The sequence below is a fragment of the Toxotes jaculatrix genome, chromosome 7 (assembly GCF_017976425.1).
Source record: "Toxotes jaculatrix isolate fToxJac2 chromosome 7, fToxJac2.pri, whole genome shotgun sequence".
Lineage (NCBI taxonomy): Eukaryota > Metazoa > Chordata > Actinopteri > Toxotidae > Toxotes > Toxotes jaculatrix.
Genome location: NC_054400.1, coordinates 15,477,040 through 15,498,586, shown reverse-complemented (window position 1 = coordinate 15,498,586; position 21,547 = coordinate 15,477,040). Strand labels below are relative to the sequence as shown.

Below are 21,547 nucleotides of genomic sequence, written 5' to 3'. Positions count from 1 at the left end.
GCTTCCAGACATCCCAGATGCCCCTCCATAGTCTCACCAGCTAGTAAACAAGAGGAAGGGTGATCAGTAACTGAACATACAACACAATCACCTGTCTCTACTGTACATTATTCTGTATAGTAGAATACTGAGCAATAACTGTGCAGCTTTGTTTGTGTCTGATCAGATTATATATTTTTTAATATCCAAACAGTGTATAAAAACAAAGATGGTGTTCTTACCTGTCACTACATTTAGTAGTCCTCATATTTGTTGTTAAATTGCTGAATGTTGTTAAATGTTTCTTACATCTTATAAGAAAAAACAATTTCTCCAGTATTTCTGACAAGGTTCCCGCCTTCTGTTGTTTTGGTGGTCAGACAGGATCACTCTTTCCACATTGTGCAAAAAAAAAAAAAAGTTGGCATCAACACCACACTCTACGTGGGAAAGTTTTTTTTTTTTTTTTAAAGTGATCGTCTACCTTTTAGGCAGACATATGGTTGAGTAAAATATTTTATAGATAGTTCTAAATATTCTGTCCAATTGTAAAATGTGAGCCTATGAGAAAGAACAGGGCAAAATCTCCTTCCCTCAGTCTGCTCCTCACAGATGGTTCAATAATACTCATGTGTTACCATTATCAGTGAGTCACTTATTAACCTGAATCAGGGTAAAAGTCAGATCAATTTAGGAGAAAGGTAATAAAAGCTGTGACACAAGAGTATGTTGTAAGGTTACAAATCTGCACCGTTGTCATATTTTGTAAGACGTGTGCTCTTTATCATTTGTGTCGATTTTGTTTTACTCAGTTGACTTCGATGTTTCCACACGTCAAAAGTTTTAGGTCCCACCGAGATTTGAACTCGGATCGCTGGATTCAGAGTCCAGAGTGCTAACCATTACACCATGGAACCGCACACACGTTTCCTCCAGCTGTTACGGCTCAGACCCAATGACCGTGCCGAGGACTACGGCTCGTCCTCCCTATTTCCTGTCACAGAGTTTAGCTGACTTGTTGAAAGCTTCTCGTTACCTTTCACCATTTACCATTTTCTAAATGTAGGCACAGAGACTCTTAAATGACTGAATGCTGACATTTAGAAATAAATCCATCAGCATAATAAATGTATTCGATTTATAAAAGTGCACAGAACTACAGAACGGACAAATTAAAGAAGTTATTTTTTCTGCTTTATCTTGCTTAACATTACTTCTTCAACGCTTATTGATTTTGAACGTACTGCGTGTTTTTTGTTATTGAGTGTTTACACTTCGGTGTTGGCAGGATATAGGTACTCCCCTGCTGTACTTGCTAAGGGCAGTTAAGGTGGATGTACCTAATTTGAGCCTCACCTCTCAAAACCATGAGGTTCCACCGAGATTTGAACTCGGATCGCTGGATTCAAAGTCCAGAGTGCTAACCATTACACCATGGAACCACATACCCCCTGGAAAAACTCGTGAAAATCAGAGAGCCGTTCACCCAGTCCAGTCTCTCTTATTTGAAATAGTTATGTGTAGAATATTCCTCTTAGCGTTTGCTGACTTTAACTTTAAAGATGTTTTCCGGAAGGCCTACGTCTTTAATGGGTTATTGAAAATCACTGAAATGCATCAAACAGTCCTGTAACCTTAATCAAGGAAAAAAAAAGATAATTGTTTTGCCAAAGTTAGGAAAACATAATATATTTGGCCAAATATCAGCAGTGCAGAGAAATGTGGATCTGAGGCTGCTGAGATGTATCCATCTTTTCAAGTATGAGAGATTTTGTTTGTTTGTTTTGTTTAGGTCATGAGAAAAACATTGCTGCTGTGGATTTGAGTCTGGTCCTGTCAGAGCTACAGCAGAAGAGCTGAGTGCAGAGAGGAATACTTCCACCAGATGAGAGAAGCCTTGCCCTAACCCTCAGTGACAGGTAAGATTAAGAAGAAATCTATTTATTATTGGCTGCTCAGGCCCAGTATTAACAGTTTAGTGTCCAGCTGCCAAAATCCACCATAAACAAATAAAACCAAAGTTGTGCTTACATATCACCACAAGCAAAAATGATGCCACAAAATAAAAAAAAGACAATAAAAAAGGCATCCCCTTGTATTAAGGGGATAACCCAAAGAACACATGTTCCCAACAGTTTTTCATTTGTCCGTCTCACTTTCTGTTCTTATTGCAAACAATAAACTGCCCCTGAAGAGCCACAGTGCCCATCCATAAGGACAAAAGCTAGGATAGTCTCTTTTTTATTAGGCTTCCACACCAGGTAGTATAAGACCAAGATGTCCTCTATAGCTTATTCTATAGAGTAAGGTGTACATGTTTATGTTTAATATTGTTCCTTTTCATAAAGCGAGGGAACTACTTATCAACTATGACAGGAAAGGGAAATACAGTCCTGACATTTTCACATTTTGGGGACACATATAATACCAGTACCTCCTATTATCCTGTTTTGAGACTGCAGATGGTAGACAGGTCCGATTTTTTTTAAAACCTTTTATTTGTTATAGATAAAAATAAAAGATGAGGAATCTCAGTGGGCACCTTTTTGCTTTTTGTTGGCTCCAGTTCAAGGAATCTGGTAACTTCAGGCTTAGGGTTTGGGTGTGTTGTTTGTTGGTGTTGTTGTGTCATGGCCCCTCTCCATTGCTGCAGCCTATCTTTGTCCTGAAAACCCCTTTCTCTGCTCTTTGGTTTTCATTGCCAGATAATCATAAATCAGCATTTCGTAAGCTGTCTATAAAGAAACTTTGAATGACTTTGTTAAAAACCACAGAGTTTGAGAGGGACACCAGGGATCTATCTGAGAGTGCAAACAGATCGCACCATAGGTCATGCTCGGGGCTCATCAAAGCAGAGGTAACCTCTGTTGGAACCCATTCAACATTTCGCTTAGTATCATTAGAAGTCATGCACCCTGGTGAGGGACTGACTATTATCTGTCTCAAGGCTGTGACCATTAAAGGGGAACACTTTCTCCATTCCTGTGCTCTGAAACAGCCCAGACAATATGTGTAAACAACTCAGCAGCTCTCTCCCACACAGAGTAACAAAGTTCCAACTTACTTCACTGATTTTTGGAAGCAGTTTTTTTTTAACTTTCATTTTAACAATTACTAAAATAGTTTTACATTCCATGAGTTTTTCCATAAGGTGAAAGCACATGTACTGCCATCACATCACGGTAATGAGTGATTCCTAAGTTAGAACATCGATCAGTGCAGAAAGTGTGGGGCAAATTCATCTGTTTAGTAGTTCATTCATTTAAAGAGGAGCTACATTTTATTTACTTTAATTTTTGCATGTATACTGCTCTTGATCCTGCAGCTACAGACCTCCGTCTCTGCAAAACATCCCACACTGCTGGACCCTAAACGTCAGCACGTCCTTACGTGCCCTGCTCAAGTTGAAAATCTAATGTTGCTTTCAAATGTTGTCAGGACAGAGCAAACTCGATCTGCTCTCCGCTCTGTCTCCGAAGAATGCAGCTTGATTGTAGCTTGATTCCATTAACACACCCTTTAGTAATAACAACAACAATAATAATACAACAGAAGACATATATTAGATTGGTTTATGGCGGTAGAAAGATAAGGCCAAATGGTTGGTGTTGGTCGAAAACATCACACGTGTTTCTATTGGAGTAACAAATTAAAAAGAAGAGTTATCTTTAAATATGCATATGGGAATTTTACGTTTTGCTAAATAACCCACGGTGTCGCTCTCCTCTTTGGTTAATTCTTTTCCAATGTCGTCAAACGGGATTTTGGTATAAATTCCGACATTTTCTCGCGGCCCTTGAAAGCAGCATCATTATTTTGCGTATGTGGTCTTGTTGGGCAAACGATGAAGAAAACATGCTAATGTTGTGAGTTTGGAGACGATGTTCACCTTTCTGAAGACGGCGCGTCTGCACGAACCACCCCGTCCGGTTTCTTCATGGCCCCGGCTCGTTGTGTGTGAACGATGCACGCCGCTGCTTTTGGATCCTGTTGTTACTTTATGATGAGAAGGGAGGTCTGGATCCGAGAGGTCGAGCATAACGGAGCACAGCTGACAGGCGGATCGAGCGCGGGACCTGGTAAACACACGGTCGCATGTTGTGTGTCCGAGTCAGGGAGCGAATGACAAGGAGAACATCTGCGGGAGCTTGGGACGGCCAGCCAGACATCCGAGGGGAAAGCAGGTGGGCCAGAGATGGGAAATGATACCGCACTGCTCCAAATTCATCCGCTTGAGCGAAGGAGGATAGCCCTTCAGGCAAAATATCCTCGGAGAGAAGACGGTGTTTGGTAAACGCTGATATAACGCCCGCAAGACACACCGTTTTACTACGCTGCATCCGACTCTCTTAACAGTGCCAGCGTTGGTTCAGTTGGTGCAGGCAGCCTTGTTATTCCTGTTTCATCACTTTTGCAGAAAAAAAAATGTCCTTCACAATGGAGGATAATTTGGAGTCGGGGTGGGTGGCTGTTCGCCCGAATGCATTTGAGGAGAAGGAAAAGCATAAATTCGTGTTTATCGTGGCCTGGAATGAAGTGGAGGGTAAATTTGCCATAACATGTCATAACAGGACTGTGCAGAGGAGAAGCTTTGGTAGGGATCCTCTGGTGGAGGCGACGAGCCAGGATGGGGACAAAACAAAATGGCCCGAAAGTCCCGTCAGGGATAAAGTAGTATCTAGGAGCCCTGGTAAAGGAGCCAGGGAGGCTGCGATTAAAGGCTGCAGCCCTAAAACCAGGTCCGTGATTGCAACGAAACCAAGTCCTGTCAAAATTCAAACTGTGATCAAATCTGCTGCATCTCCCGTTAGTCCCGAAACCGAGGTGTTGAGATCACTAAGAGAGGACCAGGTGTCCCCCGTACTGGACAGCCTGGACCTGGAGGAGCTGGACACTCTGAGCAGAGAGGATTGCAGCTGGGCCGGGCTCTTCTCCTTCCAGGACCTGCGGGCCATCCACCAGCAGCTGTGCTCGGTAAACTCGGATCTGGAGCCTTGTCTCCCGGTGTTTCCGGAGGAACCAGCCGGGATGTGGACGGTGCTGTTCGGCCCGGCGGAGGTACCCGAGAACGAAATGGATGAACTGTGCTACAGTTTACAGGTGTACCTGGGCCACGCGCTCGACACGTGTGGGTGGAAGATCCTTTCGCAGGTTCTGTTCACGGAAAGCGACGACCCAGATGAGTACTACGAGAGCCTGAGCGAGCTGAGGCAGTCCGGGTACGAGGAGGCGCTCAACCGCTCAACCAAACATCTGCATGAGGTGAGAGTTTCCCACAGAATCTCCATAACTATACCAGCTTCCTGTTGACATAGTCTGTGCATAGTCCTATTCTACCACTCACAGTCACACAGTTGTACAACTGGACAATGGGGAGCATCCCAGTTCAGCCACTGACTATAGTGGCCACACCAACTGGTCTGCCTGAAGGATGTGCCATAGCAAAATGGTAGTGATGAAATGTGATGCACTAGCCATTAGTCTGATGTGGACGGGTGTTTTATAGGTATATGTTTAGTATTATTGCATCCAGTTAAGTCCAGAACAATGCAGTATACAGACATGGTTTACAAAAACTGACTGTGATGATGATCTTCAAAACTCACACAACCACAAAAGACGTATATTTTAATCATTTTAGTTATATATTTTTTTATCTGGGAAATTTGAATAATTCACTCCATCCAGCTCAAACATGTCCCAGTAGTTGTGATAAAAATTAGTTTGTTCAGTCTGGAAACTTCACAGAGGTTTAACTGGCCTTTGTTTACATTAACGTCTTTGCACTGCTATATGTGAGTCATCCAAGTTAAGATCAGCATGTGGACTTTTATGAAGTATATCACAAACTAACCTGCTATAAGCACAGGCAAGACAAAAATATCCAAATATGTTCTTTAGCGTGCACAGACAGACAGACACACACACACACACACACACACAGACAGACACACACACACTTTCACTCTTATGAAAGAAGTATCCTGAAAATGGGTGGAGGGTGCCGACCCCACTGGCAAGCTAGAAAGAGAAGAGCTGTAACTATAAACTTACATCCTCTGTGGAGTATTATACTCTCAGCATGGCTGCTGTCTGCTGCTTAAACAGCTGTGAGAGTCAAGTATGTACACACACACACACACACACATTCACACAAACACAGTTTCCTTCCTCTCAGAATTAACCTGTTGATGTAATGTGCAGAGTCATCGTCTGTGAGCACGGAGCAGCTGCTGCCATGACTTTACCAACTTTAGGTGCAGTGTCATTATTCAGAATACTGTCACCATTTTTAGTGGGACTTTCTTGGTTATTTTTTATATTATTAAGACTCAAGGAACACACCATATATCTGCTTTTAGCAAAGTTCAGTCATTTACGAGAATATCCAATGTTAATTTATATATCTTATCAAACACTTGCAGCTGTATTTAAATAATCAACTTAGCTCTGCTTTATATGTATCTTTGATTTGACACAGCAGAGACATGATCCAGACACCCTGCACGCTCCAGGCCTGTTCATGTTACACACCAGCAGCAGCTAGTGATTGATTAACTGCTCTTAATATAAACAGACATTGTATTGATACTCATTGGCTCTCACATCATCCCACTTATCAGTGGCGTTAGATTAATGCATCCTTGACTCATGGAGCCAGACAATGCAAGGAGTCCTTTGAGAGAGCAGATGAGAGAGAGCATTAATGGAAGAGTTTTCCATTATTAGGATCACAGCATTACTCCTGGCCATTATAATGGATGGTAGATAAACTCTGAGAGTTACCTGTGTTTATGGAATAAATATATTTCAGATGCATGTGGGATTGTAAATAGTAAAAAGTAAAAAAAAAAAAAAAAAAAAAAAAAAAGCTTTTAAGCTTACACTGTTCATCATCCCAACAGTATTGTGAGGACAGCAAGGTCACAGTGCAATAAATGTTAAATCTACTTGTATGTTCACTGTCATTGCAAAAGTAAAAAAAAAAATAAGTAAAAGAAAGAGTCAAGAGACTACATCCCTTTACACTGATGTGTTTACATGATTTTCTGGCCAAGGCGTTTCCTCTCTGCTCTGCTTTTGGCAGTGAAACGAGGCCGCGAACAGCATAGACGAATCACCCACATGTCATTCCACCCAGTTAGTCCCACACCCACACCCACTCCCATTCGCACAGTTCGGAAACACACACACTCACAAACTTGTACTTCTATCTTTGTGAGAACACTTATTGGCAAAATACATTCCCTAGCCCCTTACTGAAACCCCAAAACATGGTTTTAACCCTGGTCTTACCCCTAGTGCATGTGCATGCTTGTGTGTGTGTTTCGTTCACTTTGTGTTCGTAAAATGCAGAGACTAAATTTCCCCACTTGAGGGACGAATAAAGGATTTAAACTTAAAACAGGTCTTTAAATTTGGCTCCTCACTGCCAAAGTCTAAAACTCAAACTGGTCCTCACAAAGATAGAGGTACACATACACACACACGCACAGTTGGAATAAAAAAGACAGAAAACCAGACACAGGAAGTGTTGCCTTACTGTCCTTCCTGAGCAGAAGAACATCAAACACTTTTCAAAGAAGGTGTGTTCATCCTGAGGACGAAGGAGGAGTTAATGATCTTATTCAGCTTTTTATCACAGCCCGAGCTTTTCTGTCTGTAATTCATTAAAACACAGTTGCAGTTTGTTGTGTCCTAGCATCTCATACACACACACACATACACCCACGCACACATTGATCTTCCCACTCCATTTGAGGGCTGAGTTAATGGCTATTTCAGTGCTTGCTGGTAGCCTACAGGATTGTTCAGTCTGGAAAAAATGCATGTGTGTATTGATCTTATTCCCAGCAGCAGAAGGGACTCTGCTCATTCAGTGCACTCAGATACACTCCTATTATTTACTGTTATACAAAGCATCCCTGCAGTCTGACAGCAAGGTGCAAGTTTCCATTTAGTGCTGAGTGACACCAAAAGATGTATTTAATTATGTTCCCTCTGACTTTTGTTTCCCTGGGTCATCTGACAGAGCTGTAACCCTCTTATACAGATTACATCAAACCTACTTACAGTATGTTTGCCCTCTGCTTGACAAGGTCTTATGGAGATTTAAAAGGGGCTTATAAATATTTATCTGTTCTGATATTATGAAAGTTGCTTGTATGTTGACTATAATAAAAGTAACAGCTTGTGTGTGTGTGTATGCGATGCAGCTGCTGGAGAAGCACAAGGCCATGGACAGTATGGTGGAGCTGTTGGAGCTATATGAGGAAGAAGACCAGGCCTATGGAGGTCTGCTGGAGACCTCCACACAGCTGTACCAGTATCTGCTGCAGCCTTTCAGAGACATGAGGGAACTCGCAATGCTACGCAGGCAGCAGATCAAGGTAACAGTTTTCAGATGTTTAAGTCTGTACACATGAATGAACAAGTATTAAAGGTGGGGATTTGTCTCATAACAACTAGATTCTTAAGTCTTGAACAGAGTTTGGGCCCAAATCCTGTAGTGACCCAATAATTTGCCAAGACCTCTTTGGCATTTTACCGAGCCTCAACATTTTGAGTCACGATGCTCCACTGACAAGTACACAATATCCATACAAACACAGACCAATATAACAGAAAAGTTTTTTTGTGTTGTTTCTGGGAGTTTGTTGGCGTCCATGTGAACTATGTGGGATATTTTTTTTCTGACACCAGGGGTTATTCAGATGCTATGCTTAACTGGCGTACGTGGGAACCTGGCTGCTGTGGAGATGGGCTTAGATTCAGTGATGCATTTCTGCATTTCTCTACAGGCACCGGTCCTAAAACACAATAGGTTGTCACAGGAAGTTCTCATATCTCTTAAAAAAGGTTCTCCGTATGTATGTGCATGTTTAACTGTGATGTATTATGTGAAATGAATTTTGTTGTATATTGTGATAAGATGCTTTATGGCTAGCATTGCAGTGGGATGGGGTGGGGGGGGCGTTTGAAATGTATCTAATTGCAAAGAGAAGACGGAGGCTGGTGAATGGATAAATGGCGGAACGGCTTTGTTCAGTCGTTGCAGTGCAGTGATGGCACATTTATATTTAGCTCCCTGACTCAGACACAGCACATCAGTAATAAAAAGACTTCACTATCACATTACCACATAACATCCACCAACAAAGAAAACACACAGCTTTTTCCGACCTTGGACATTTAACACCTTCCTGTCAGTTTTATCCTTCTCCACAGCATCTGAAACACTTTCTGGGATGTGGCAGGTGGGAGCTGAGTGACATGCTGTGAGCTGGAATGGAGCCTCATGGATCTCCAATTTCCTGCAGTCTCACAGAGACATGAATAAGTCATGTTGTGTGTAGTCCTATAGGTTGACAGCAGTTACAGGTTGATTCTGATACACACTGGGATCAGCAGGCATGCAGCAGAAATGGAAAGATGGAGAGCGAAATTAAAAGAGCCCTCTTGCTTAGGTACGGCTGAATAAATGTGCTCAGTTCCAGTTCCTCTGGGGACTCTGGAGAACCTCTGGAGAACCTCTGGAGAACCTCAGGTGTCAGCTAAACACAGTAATGTCAGCAGGGTGTAATGTATTTTATTAAGCTGAGTCCATTTGACTTCAGCTGAATTTCACACGTTGATGTATTTTATGGATTTAGTATGAATTATGGATATAAAGGCCAATGAGGAATCTCACATCCTATTAAAAAAATCCTATTTAATATAATCTGTAAAAAAAAAAGAACTGTCATTTCGATAACTTTTTTTGTAATAAGAATTTTTTTTTTTTTATTGCTGGATTAAATTGCTTGTTAAAGAGACTTTTTCTGAACTGTAGAACATCACGAAAACTTTATCTTGTCAATCAAATGGCACAAGAAACTATAATCAGACTCTGAAAAGGAGTTTAATTTGAAAAAAAAAATCAGATCTGTATAGAGGAGCATAAATTCCTTTGAATCTGACTCAATTTGACGAAATCTATTGTGAGGCTGAAATAAGATATAGAGCTGCTGTTTGGATTTAACTTTTTATTTATTTGACAACAGTTTTGTGTTTTGTGTCTGTTTCTTAGCTCATTTCCTGAATGGATGTTACATTATGTCCTTCATTTTCTGCCTGTCCTGTGGAGTACAGGACAACTCTCATTTTCTTTCCTACTAACTAGGACACAATTACCAACTTTGACCCACTACATTAGCAGTAGGTCAAAGCTGACAGTGGGCTGTGTGTGCTCATACTGTCCTATCACTATTTCACTGCTTGGTTGTTTTTTCCAGAACAGACCCATTCCCTTTCTGTCTCTCTGTTGCTGTACTCTGTTGTTTTTTTTTTTTTTTTTCCTGCAGTACATTGAATTTGCTTACAAACACACCAGCAAGAGGAATCCCTCAGGGAGGCCTTGCCAGAAAAGAGGGCTGCAAAATTTGCAGGTCCCACCGAGACTTGAACTCGGATTACTGGATTCAGAGTCCAGAGTGCTAACCATTACACCATGGAACCTCCCACCAGTGGGAGGAGGGGAGAAGGAAGGAGGGTTAAAGCGGCTCTTCTGTGCCTATTTATAACCTACAGCGTCTGTAGCTCTTCCTCCTCTGCATTTTCTTAATTAGGGTTTTTTTTGTCTGATTGTTTCCTCTTGCTGTCACTTCTTCAGTCATTTCGATCTTTGACATGATCCAGTTTGATAGAATAACCTCTCAGTCACATTGGAAATTGGATAAGTGGATAATTGGATAATTGGACACAGAATCATTTTAGACACTGTATCAGCTGCTTTGTGTACACAGGTTAAGAGCTTCTCAATAAACATGTTTATACTGAGGTCGTTTGTCCCCCTTCAATATCCAGACAAGGCTGAGCAGATAACATATTTGCACTGTCCATATTTGCACTTAAAACTTAGCGCTGAGGGACAAACTTCAAAAATAAAGAGTTACAATAAGACAAACCACTGGATGTAAATCCAACAGTTCCAAAATAAAATAGTGTATAGGAAAAACTAAAAATTGAAGGAATGATTGCACGGACAGCAGGAAATTGCAGTGGTAAATGATACTGGTGCACGGCTGGGTAGTGCAGTGTGAGCTGAGGTGCAGCAAGGTTACTTAGGGCCATGCAGGGAAGCTGTGTGGCTCTGTAACCCTTGCTCCTCACTTTCTTCTTGTGTGCCACATAAACATATTTTGTTTTCCCCTGGGACATTTGGTAGTTATTTTTCTGGATGCTCAGTGTTGACCAGTCAAGTAATTGCCAAAGATTGTTTTGTCCCTGTATGTTAATATTCCCATTGGGGTCCTTAACTCTGTTCAAATGGTTCTACAGTGCAGTAATTAAAAGATTAAATCTGTAATGTTGATATATTGCAGGCTTTAATTGGTTAAATGTTCATAAATGTTAAAATGATCAATTCACATCATTCATCTTTTTATCTGTGGGAACAGAAAAAAAACAGGTATGATAGAGATTCACATTTTTTACAATATTGATTCACTATGTTCCTTCTAGACGGCGATGATACTTTTGTAAGGTCAGTGAAAATGGATGTGTTGTTGGCCTTGTGACACCGACAAAACACTGAGGGAAAAACATGAAAAAATTGTGTTTTCTCAGGTGTATGAATGTGTGTTTGGGTGTGCACATGGTAACTTTTATGGGCAAAATACTGCATTTTAACACTGCACTCGTGTGGGGGTGTAGCTCCCTCTCCAGGCCTAGTTTCTGTGGTGAAACTGTGGTGAGACAGAGTGCAGATTTCTCACTTATACCATTTCTCATTTAATTCAGACAATCTTTCTCTATAACATGTGTAGTGGAATTTAACCTCACTGTAATGTGTGCTACCATCCAATGGCTCCTAAACATCATTAGGTTTTTTTTCTAGGGTTTTTTTTAACCCATTCACTTTTATCACTAAGTGGCAGTAACGTGTCATACATTTGTGGTTTCAGCCACTCTGAATCTCAAATGAGAAAGAAACTCTTTTATCTTCTGGGTGTGGACTTTAATGAATGTGTCTCTAACTCCCTGTCCCTGTTAGTAAGACTGCATTGTCCTCTGCCATGCTTTATATTCTTTATCACCTCATATGAAACCATTTGTATCCCATGATCTCCAGCTCCTTTTACTAAATCCAAGGGTGTGTATATTTAAAGGAGTATTTTATAAATGCATGAAAAATTAATCTCCTAACTTTTTTTTTTTTGCACGATAAATCTTTTATCTCATCGTACTCCCTCACTAAAGCCGACCATTGTTCTTCCTCTTGCTGACAAAAATATGTTCACCCTCTCTGTCTGGAAACAGATTTCCATGGAGAACGACTACTTGGGCCCAAGACGGATTGAAGCTCTCAAAAAGGAGGACTCTGACTGGCAGAAGAAAGCTCAGGAGGCGGTCCTCAACATCCAAGAGTTTACTGTAAAATACTTTGAGATCACTGCCAGAGCCCAGAAAGGTACAGAATACCATCACTGTCACTGCCAATGTCAAGTCAATAAAGCAGCAGAGGAATGACTTTGAATAATCACGCACGCACGCACGCACACACGCACGCACACACACACACACACATACACACAGTGGTAGCATTGGCCTCCTATTGACCTGTGTGTGGTTTTGAACGCCAGGGCTAATGTGATTTGGTATTAATGAGGCAGTGCAGACAGCCATGCTTTGACAGGGACAGGAGGAAACAAGGACAACCTATTGATCAAACAGCTCTGCCAGCAGATCCTCTCTGTGCACGGTTACTCCGCAGTGTGCCCCCTGCTTATCCCAGTTATTCTCCGCCACTGATTGGTCCATTTGTTATCTGACACTTATTAGATCAAAAATCAAGTAAGTGAGTGGCTTCAAGTGCTAACTGGAAAAAAAAGACGTTGTAATGTTCAAATGTGGCCAATAGATGTCTCTCTCTACATTATTGTAATAAACCTTATCCTCCTGTGAGACTTCAGTCATCACATTCAATAAAAAAACAAAAAAAAAAAGGGTGACGTGCCCACCCACTGTACCAGAGGAGGAAGTTGATCGTGTTTGTGACTCATCCTCATGTGCGTACGTCATATTTAACTGTGTGGAAGTTTCACTCAGCTGCCTTTACGTTGTGTCTTATTTTTATGTGTGTGTGTGTTTGTAGGGGTGTATGAGCGTATGAAGGTGGACCAGCGCAAGTTTGGTAAATCTTCATGGACAGCGGCAGTGGAGCGCATGGAGAGACTGCGCTATTCTGTCGCCAAGGAAACCCTGCAGCTCCAGAGAGCCAGGGAGATCTGTCTGGAGCAGAAGAAACACACACTTCGAGAGGAGGTGTGGCAATAACACTCCACAGGATGCAACACACACATGCACAGACATAAACACACTCACAGGCAGTTGTTTTGTGACATTTTTTTTGTCCCCTCCTCTCAGATGCAGAGTCTGTGTAGCAGTGAGGACGCGATTGCCCTCTTAGACCACATGGAGACACAGTACTATGAGCTCCAGCTCCAACTGTATGACATCCAGGCAGATATACTACAGTGTGAAGAGCTGCTCCTCACAGCACAACTAGACAGCGTTCGCAGACAGATGACAGGTGTGGCTTTATTTTAGCTAAATTTATTAGCTTCTTTTGGACAAGTTGTACTTACAGGATTAGCCCTTTGAGATGCATTATCCCATTTTCAAAAGAATCCTGAGAAGACACTACATTTCACAAACTATTCTGTACATGTTGCATGAACCTGCCATAAGACTGAATCTGAATTATTACATTAGCGGTGCATAGTGTGTGTCAAACACGTGAAAGATCTGTATCTGTGTGTCTGCACAAGTCTGTATGTTCATGTGCATGTGGTTTCAGAGCGTCAGGATGAGGTGGTGTACTATGACACCTTTGAAAATGCAGATGATATTACAGAGGATGATACTGCAGAGAGGGAAGAGCTGCGCAGACTTCAGGTCAGCGCTCGACAGCTGGAGGCAAGAAGGGGGCGCATCACTGCCAAACGCTCCTATCTGAGGAACAAGAGGGTGTGTATCCTTGACTCACACTCACCCTTATTTTCATTCCTGAAGTGTAACCTGGTTTCTGCATACTGTTAGTGCAAACTGTTCAAGATAGAATGGAGTGTGTGTTGGGCACTTTGTTTGATTGGGCTTCATATCCAAGCAGAAGTGACCCTTGAAAATGTGTCCTGTTAAGCTCGTCTGCTGTGCCAGAAGCATATTTTATCAACAGATAAAAATATACATTTTAATTTGAATTTGCTCATATGGGCTGCCTCTCCTTCCCCTTTGCTGTTGATTAAATTGTCCAGAAATCACAGGATATCTTTTATTATGATGAAAGATTATTTTTGTTACACAAAAAGTAGAAGTAACTCATATGATATCCGCCGGTAAGATCTAATGAGTAAAATGTAAAATCCTGCAGCAGTCGATGACCTGTTTTCTTACATGTTACTGACAATAAACTGATATTGTTTTAACTATGGTATTAGACACTGACCTACAGCAGTTTTGTTGCACCAGTTGTTTCATTGTTGGCAGTGTGCATGGTGCTGTGTGTATTCCCTCTGCAGGAGATCTGCGTGTCCAACCACAATCAGAAACAGCAGAAACGTCAAACCATCCACAAAGACTCCATATCCCACCAGGTCTTAAAGGTAGATTTTTTGTTGTCGTTTTAAATAATGATGTGAGTGTGGATCAGTAAAGCATTATCTGTAGTTCTCCCCTCCCCTAAACTGCAAAATTTTCCAGATGAAAAATGAAGAAGAGGAAGATGAGGAAAGAAAGAGCAGCAGAGTAAGTCAGGAGAGGCAGAGAACTCTGGACAGACTACGCACATTCAAACAGGTATGTTCCTTCTAATTTTTGTGAATATCACAACATTCTTCTTTTTTTCTTCTTCTTACTGATCTGCTCATGTTTATCTCTGTGTGTTTCTCTAGCGGTACCCAGGTCAGGTTATTCTGAAGTCCACTCGACTACGCGTGGCCCACCCCAGAAGAAGAGAGCGAGGAAGGAGCATGGAAATGAGTAGTGTGAGTGAGAGGGAGGAGTGTGTGGACTCTGTCTGCGTCCAGACGCAGGGCCAGCCGCTGTGTCTTAGTACTAGCGTGCAGACGGACCCCAGCCCCGGCTCCACACTCACCACTCAGCCTGTCACAGCTCTTACAGCGTCCCTTCCTCCTCTGCCTGTGCCCAGTCCCGCAGACTCCTCTTGCTCCCCCTGCTCTCTATCCTCACTGCTGTCATCCCCTATCTCCCCTCCTCCTCCACCTCCCCCTCCACCTCCCCCACCAATGAGGGAGGAGCTGTCGCCTACTGGGAGCCCAGCTCGGCATGGCCAGAAAGCTGAGGGGAAGACTGCAGCAGAAGATCTCTCCCTCTCCCCACTCGGCCCATTCATTCCTCGCTTCTTTGATAGCAGCCAACTGTTGAGCGCCCGGAAAAAGCTGAGGAAGACTCCAGAGTTTGATGCCCACAGCAGAAGAGGTACTGGGACCATGTAGTACCATAGAGTTCTCTCAGGAATCTGACATTATCTAGTTACAGTAGCCAATCACAGCCTGTCTTCCTCTCCTCTCCCTGCACACAGTTAGCTCACCCATGGACGAGGTGCTGGCCTCCCTGAAAAGAGGCAGCTTCCACCTGAGGAAGGTCGACCAGCGGTCCCTGCCTCCTGCCAAGGGTGACGATGATCCCAACAGCATCCTGGCTCAGATTCGCAAGGGGGTCAAATTGAGGCGCGTCCCACATAAAGAGAGAAAAGACCAGGGAGACCTTCCAGCCTCCACCGACCCCCTGACCAGGAGCATACATGAGGCACTGCGCCGCATCAAGGAGGCCTCACCAGAGTCTGACTCGGATGACGACGGGCTGGCCGGTCCTGAGTGGGAAAGCTAGGGCTCATGGCTCAACAAATAACACACACACACACACAACACACACACACACACACACACACACAAATTCCTGCATCCTCTGGCACTGCACACACTGTACTGTACTGCAATGTAGAGAGCTGCGCTGTACTGTAAACACACACACAAACACATACAGTTACTCACTCCCTCACATTCAAGTACACACAGCCCAGTCACATGTGACTATGCCAGGGCCTGAGTCATACTGAATATCATCAACTCACCAAATGGTCCAAAGGTCTGTGGTCAATCTGTTCATATGTTTTTCACACTACATTCACCACCATGACGGACATAATTTGTGTCTTTATTTCTACTATATGTCACTGGTTTTATTCCTGTAATCAAACTGTAATGATGCCATGTTTATTGTTTATCAGTTGTACTGTTGAAAAGCTCTGCACTGGCCCCCTGTGGCCACATTACTATTCAGAAACAGCACATAACACATTTTACACCAACACACTACACTGACAGTTAAACTGAAAAGCTCGCACGGACAGGAGCGCTGAGAGGTGTGTGATCTTTTCCACCCGTCCCGAAGCATTAGAAATGAGAAACTGAGAAAATTAGAACTGAAACTCTAACAGAAAATATGAGGGTATGGTTGGTAACTTGGGATCATGAAGGAGACTGAAAAACAAAATAGAAGGTTATGGAATCAAGCATCGCCTCTCTTCTGTCCCACACTGCGCTGCACAGCTGGTGTTGCCCCGTCACATGTGGGTGTGGTAGTGTCAGACAGTATAAGGACCACTGCTTGTCTAATCTGACACTGCACAAATACTTTAAGTCCTTTAGTCAGTTGCACCACATTCGTGCCCCCCACCCCCCCCTGCTCTTGTCCTCTTCCGGCCTAGTGGGGGAATATGTATCGACCCATCTGTTCGACCGCGGCATATGGCCGGGCTGGTGGGAGATATGCAGAGTCACTATAGGTTTATCATTTGGTGCCACATGTAACAATATCTCTGTCCTGAAGCTGGTCACCTAGAGTAGGAGAGGATCGGAGGAATGGTCGTCAGCGGGGGGTGATAGAGAGTTTCTTTAGGCCACAGTTAGTGTCAGCAGTCTTAGTGTTAAGTGTGGGCAGACTTGTTCAGTGAGTCCCCAAACTTTGTATGTGGGATGGTCACGGCAGAGCTATGAAACCGGTCACGCTTGTTTGAATGATGGATGGCACGTGGGAGGCTAGTTTCTCTCAGAGCTGCGGGGAGCCACTGTGGGCTGTGGAGCAGGCGGTCGTGATTGATGCGGTTTCACCTGCCATCTTATTCGCTTTCTCTCCTCTCCTCTGCTGCATCTTTACCTAACTTCTTTTTCTCTGCACTCAGTGGGCAGAACCACACGGTAGGAGGTCTGTTACTCACAGTGCTGGAAGTGAGAACATACTCGTGCACACATGGCCTCACGCATTAAACTCACAGCCAGAGTGAGTCCACAGCCTCTACTCTTAAGTCTTCTTTTTCTTTCTTTCTTTCTTTTTTTTTTAAGAAATGGTTGCAGCACTTTCATGACACATAATACACATTCTGAATCACTTTATCTGTACAGAAACAACATTTGTTGTATTTTTTTTATCACTGGTGAAACATTATATCTGTAATATTTGAGTAAGTTTAAAAGCACTGAACATGTGGAATTGGACCTTAAAAAAAGTATGATGTAAGGACAATGTGGTGTAACAGCACAGGAATTCACACAAACATACGTTAACATGAAGCAACATGAAGATGTGGATTCATAAACTGAGCTCTGACTGTGGAGCAGCCTCAGCATGCACTGTCTTAAACAGCTTCGATGCAAAGATTTGTGCTTTTTTCTCTTGTGCTTATGTTGAGAGCCATTCATAGAGGTAGAGGTAGATGTCACATTATACAGCTTGAAAATAGCTCAGTGCTAAAGAGGGTTTATTATTTTTCCGGGCAGAGCAAATCTGGGGCACTTTTACATTCTGTCAGCACAATGTTCTTCCGTGGTACTCTCATCATGTAGCATGAGACAGAGCTCTAACCCTGACCTGACTCTTAACTTAGACCTTACCTAGACCACGCCTGACTCGATGTCACTAGAACTGACTCACAAAGTTTCCCAAAAGATGTTTGTGCTAAGGTTCATGTTGCTCCACTTAACAGTGACCAACATTGTGCTCAAAGCTTTTGGGAAACTGGGCTCAGAAGGTGACACCTTTGCCATGAACCAACTATCACCTGACTAACCTTAGAAAACAGACTGACCTTTATCTATAAATAACCTTAGCACCGCTTGTTTGTCAGCCAACTGCGCATTGCGTTTCATCGCTTTGTTTGTATCCTGTTTTTTTTTTGTTTTTTTTTTTCCAAAGCATTTCCAGCCAAATTCTTTTGTGATGTGTTAGCTTTTAAACATTTCCTATGTGGACCGGTTACCCACGCTGGCTTACTATAAATGACCCTCTGTATGAATAAGCAGTCACTTGAAAAGTGCAATATCAGTATAGAGAAATACAAAAAAAAGGGATGAAACAACTTCATGGGTGATAATGAGTTCAGATTGATCGCCTAAAACAACAGACTTATTAAAGATTGCAGTTGTTTTTACACAGAAGTGTATAGACATACTGTTCCAAGAATACCCTTTTGCCTTTAGTCCTACCATTTTCATTTATTCAGTTTTTTTTTTAACAACCTTGCCCCTGCATTTGAATAAAACCTTGTGAAGCAAATTCTGAGATTGTTTCACTGTTGAATAATTTAGTTAATAATGTGTATTTAATTAAAAAAAAGAAAAAAAAGAAAAAAGAAACAGAACAAAAGCGATTTGTACACATTGAATTCTGCGGTCACTGTATTTGAATATAAAACATAGCATTTCTTAGTTCACAGAGGTGTGTTCTCAGCCTAGTAGAACTGTCTTTGTTTGAATTCAACAAAGGATTTAGCTTGGCTGAAGCACCAACGGGTGTGATCTCCTGATCGTGTTTTTTTTTTTTTTTTTTTTTCACCAGCACTTGGTAAATCCTTTCACCTGCAAACACACAAGTCTCACCAATCTACAAACATCTTTAGCCTGAGGTACCTCTTTAATATCATGAGTTCAAAATTACTTTAAATAGTCAAAAATATTGCCAGTCTTCTCATACCTCTAAATACAATAATAATACCTACATTTAAATACCATAAGTTACAAAACAGGAGAATGAAAAGCTTCTTATCCACTACTGTACAAAGGCATTCATTAACAATAGCATTAATATTAAGGTATTCCATCTCTGTCATTTGACTGTCAAAGTTAAACCAGAAAGAAAAAAAAGGGTAACATTTCCCTTTACATGGATCTTATTCCAGTGTATTAACCTGTGTGACTAACTACAATATGTTAAGTACAGAATTATGCTGTGCTAGGACTTAATGCAAATCTCTTGCTATATGATGGAGTTAAAACAGTGTAATAACACAGTGCAAACAGAGTGCTCAATTGAAAGATAAAATAAGCAGCATTTCACATGAGCACGTAGCGTTTTAGAAATTTAGTGATTTTAAAGGAAGAGACTTTAAGAAGTAGTTTTGGATTTAACCTTTACGGGAGCTGCTTTATAAGTGAATGTTTTGGTACAGAACGTATAACACTATGTGTTTACATTGTGTTGTTACGCATACATTGAAGAGGTTTTGATTGTTTACCTACAGACTAGATACTCTATGATAAACTATGCAATACTTTTCTGTGGGTTAATACACAACAATAAGCCACTGCGGGGTGTTACTGCATTTGAGTTATCCATCCATTCATTTACAATGCCATCATGAGTAGAAAGTTTGTCCTATACAGTTCTATAATCATATCATCGGTAATATATCCTGTGTAAAAAAAAGAATAGAAACTGAGTACAGTTCTGTGTTCACCCGCGACGAGTGAAAATCTGTGGCCAGTTTCACTGAGGGTGGAGATTTACGAACATGTAGATGACACTCTATAAGCCCTTCACGATGTACTACTTCGACTAGACAGGGCTGCCACACAGGTTCGCGGTCAACAGTAGTACACTTTCTGTCGGACGTGGGGGTGGGGTGGGGTGGGGGGTATCAGCTGGGTTGCATTTGACCTATTTGCATGAGTCCACTGAGTAGAGTACCTGATAGAGTTAGATCGAGGTGTCGTATAGAGCCTGTCTGGTATTGCTCAGTGTGTGTGTGTGTGTGTGCGTGTGTGTGTGCGTGTGTGTGTGCGTGTATGTAGGCCTTGATGTCCAAAAACAGGGTCTTTCTCTCACTGCACAAAACACACACACACACACCCATATTATATACAAACATGTGTCCGCTCATGTGTGCTTTAAAGGCACACGTTATGCCAAAAGCCAGGCCTTGTTCAGGAACACACACCACACTGAGTTTGGCAGGAAGACAGGTCAGTTGTCTGAGACGGTGGAAGCAGTCAGGATACAGGACTTCTCATGTCAAATCTAACGCGGGCACACGCCCTTTAAAAATTTCTGTGAGGCATGAACAATGCCTGTGGAAGATTCAATACTCATCTATCATGTAGGATTTTAAATAGGCTGTGGATACATAGCAGTCATTCATTTTCACTTGTGAAGTAAACCGATCTCCTTTTCAGAGCAGCCTTGTGTGTCCAGGCTGGGGAGCAGCACTGATGTCACTCCAGGCCAATAGGTAAGACTTGACCGGTTTGTTGAGAGCCGTCCTTTAATTCTCTGTTTCCAGTGACACTCTGCTGGCAGCCCGAGCTCAAACGTGGGACTCTGTTTCTCTGTTCAGCGCTTCTCTGTACAGTAAGTCACTTTGGATCAAAGCATCTGCTAGTTAGAGGACAATATTTTGGGGGGATTTGGCAGCTTTGGCGCAGTTCTCTGAGTCTTAACAGCAATTATTTCCACATGACTTTCAACATTCCCCTTGGGGTGAGGGGGGCAGTTTAGAGATGAAGAAAAGGGTGTGTGTGTGAGACGTTGTGATGCTGCAATCTGTGGTGCAGCTCTCCCACTCAAACAGCAGATGGCACTGAGGCACAGTTCTCAAGTTAACTCTTGTTGAGTGCGTGTGTGTGACTGTGTGTGTGTATGTCTACGCCAGGCATCTCTGTGGCTGGAGAGATCAATTCAACCAAGGTTACGCCTACACCAGCCGATCAGAAGGCAAGATGAGGTAGTCCCTGCGTTGTCTTGAACTACAGGAGTGCCTGGGTTTGGTTGGAGCTCGATGCCTGCAAGGTAAAAACAGGGAATTAGCTGCCCTTTTTGAGCGAAATCGGAATCGGGGCAGTGCCGTGTCTTGATTTTAAAGTGTGTCAGGTGTGGGAGAAAGGTGGGGCATGATGGGTAGGGCTGATGTGGGTGCGTTGGGGGGCGTCTCTGTAAATTATCATATGGCTCTGTCTGTGAAGATCAGGCAGCTCCGTCTCTAGCTGGCCTCCTCTATGAGTCGAGCCAAGGTGTCTCTGAGCTCCGTCAGCTCGAAGATCTTGCCGTCCAGCAGCTCCAGCAGCGTCCGCAGGCTCTTTCTGAAATTCTCCTGTTCCTCTTGGTTCTCCTCTAGCCGCTGCTCTGCACCCGCCAGCTGCTCCTCGAGCACTCGACTGCGCAGCTCTGTCTCCTGGAGAAACAGCATTGTTGACATGTTTATGTTGTTAGGAAGGCAATAACTGTTTTGTTTTTT

General features: G+C 42.6%; 2 protein-coding genes and 3 non-coding genes across 7 annotated transcripts in view; 1 reads left to right on the top strand and 4 right to left on the bottom strand.

Moving 5' to 3' along the window:
* Positions 1-824: 824 nt before the first annotated feature.
* Positions 825-896, bottom strand: trnaq-cug. Its single transcript has one exon. It is a non-coding gene; the product is annotated as a tRNA-Gln (tRNA).
* A 453-nt stretch (positions 897-1,349) lies between these two features.
* On the bottom strand, positions 1,350-1,421 carry trnaq-uug. The gene has a single exon. It is a non-coding gene; the product is annotated as a tRNA-Gln (tRNA).
* Positions 1,422-3,815: 2,394 nt separating this feature from the next.
* LOC121184450 (junction-mediating and -regulatory protein-like) overlaps positions 3,816-21,547 on the top strand; it is a 21,673-nt gene continuing 3,941 nt past the window's right edge. Inside the window, exons 1-10 of one of the 2 annotated variants that reach the window (XR_005894298.1) lie at positions 3,816-5,241; positions 8,196-8,369; positions 12,280-12,430; positions 13,115-13,284; positions 13,387-13,552; positions 13,820-13,989; positions 14,541-14,624; positions 14,722-14,817; positions 14,913-15,459; positions 15,563-17,745. Coding sequence is in view for 1 of the 2 variants with exons in the window: in XM_041042108.1 (XP_040898042.1) it covers positions 4,405-5,241; positions 8,196-8,369; positions 12,280-12,430; positions 13,115-13,284; positions 13,387-13,552; positions 13,820-13,989; positions 14,541-14,624; positions 14,722-14,817; positions 14,913-15,459; positions 15,563-15,870 (2,703 nt within the window). In the remaining variant the exon portion in view is untranslated. Of the gene's footprint in view, positions 5,242-8,195; positions 8,370-12,279; positions 12,431-13,114; positions 13,285-13,386; positions 13,553-13,819; positions 13,990-14,540; positions 14,625-14,721; positions 14,818-14,912; positions 15,460-15,562; positions 18,547-21,547 lie in introns of those variants that run through there. The other variant, XM_041042108.1, reaches the window with a different exon arrangement.
* trnaq-cug lies at positions 10,405-10,476 on the bottom strand. The gene has a single exon. It is a non-coding gene; the product is annotated as a tRNA-Gln (tRNA).
* The window catches only part of homer1b (homer scaffold protein 1b), a 21,849-nt gene continuing 18,992 nt past the window's right edge, over positions 18,691-21,547 (bottom strand). For both annotated transcript variants that reach the window (XM_041042110.1, XM_041042109.1), the window contains one exon: positions 18,691-21,484. In XM_041042110.1, coding sequence (XP_040898044.1) covers positions 21,293-21,484 — 192 coding nt within the window. In that variant the 3' untranslated portion in view covers positions 18,691-21,292. The remainder of the gene's footprint in view (positions 21,485-21,547) is intronic.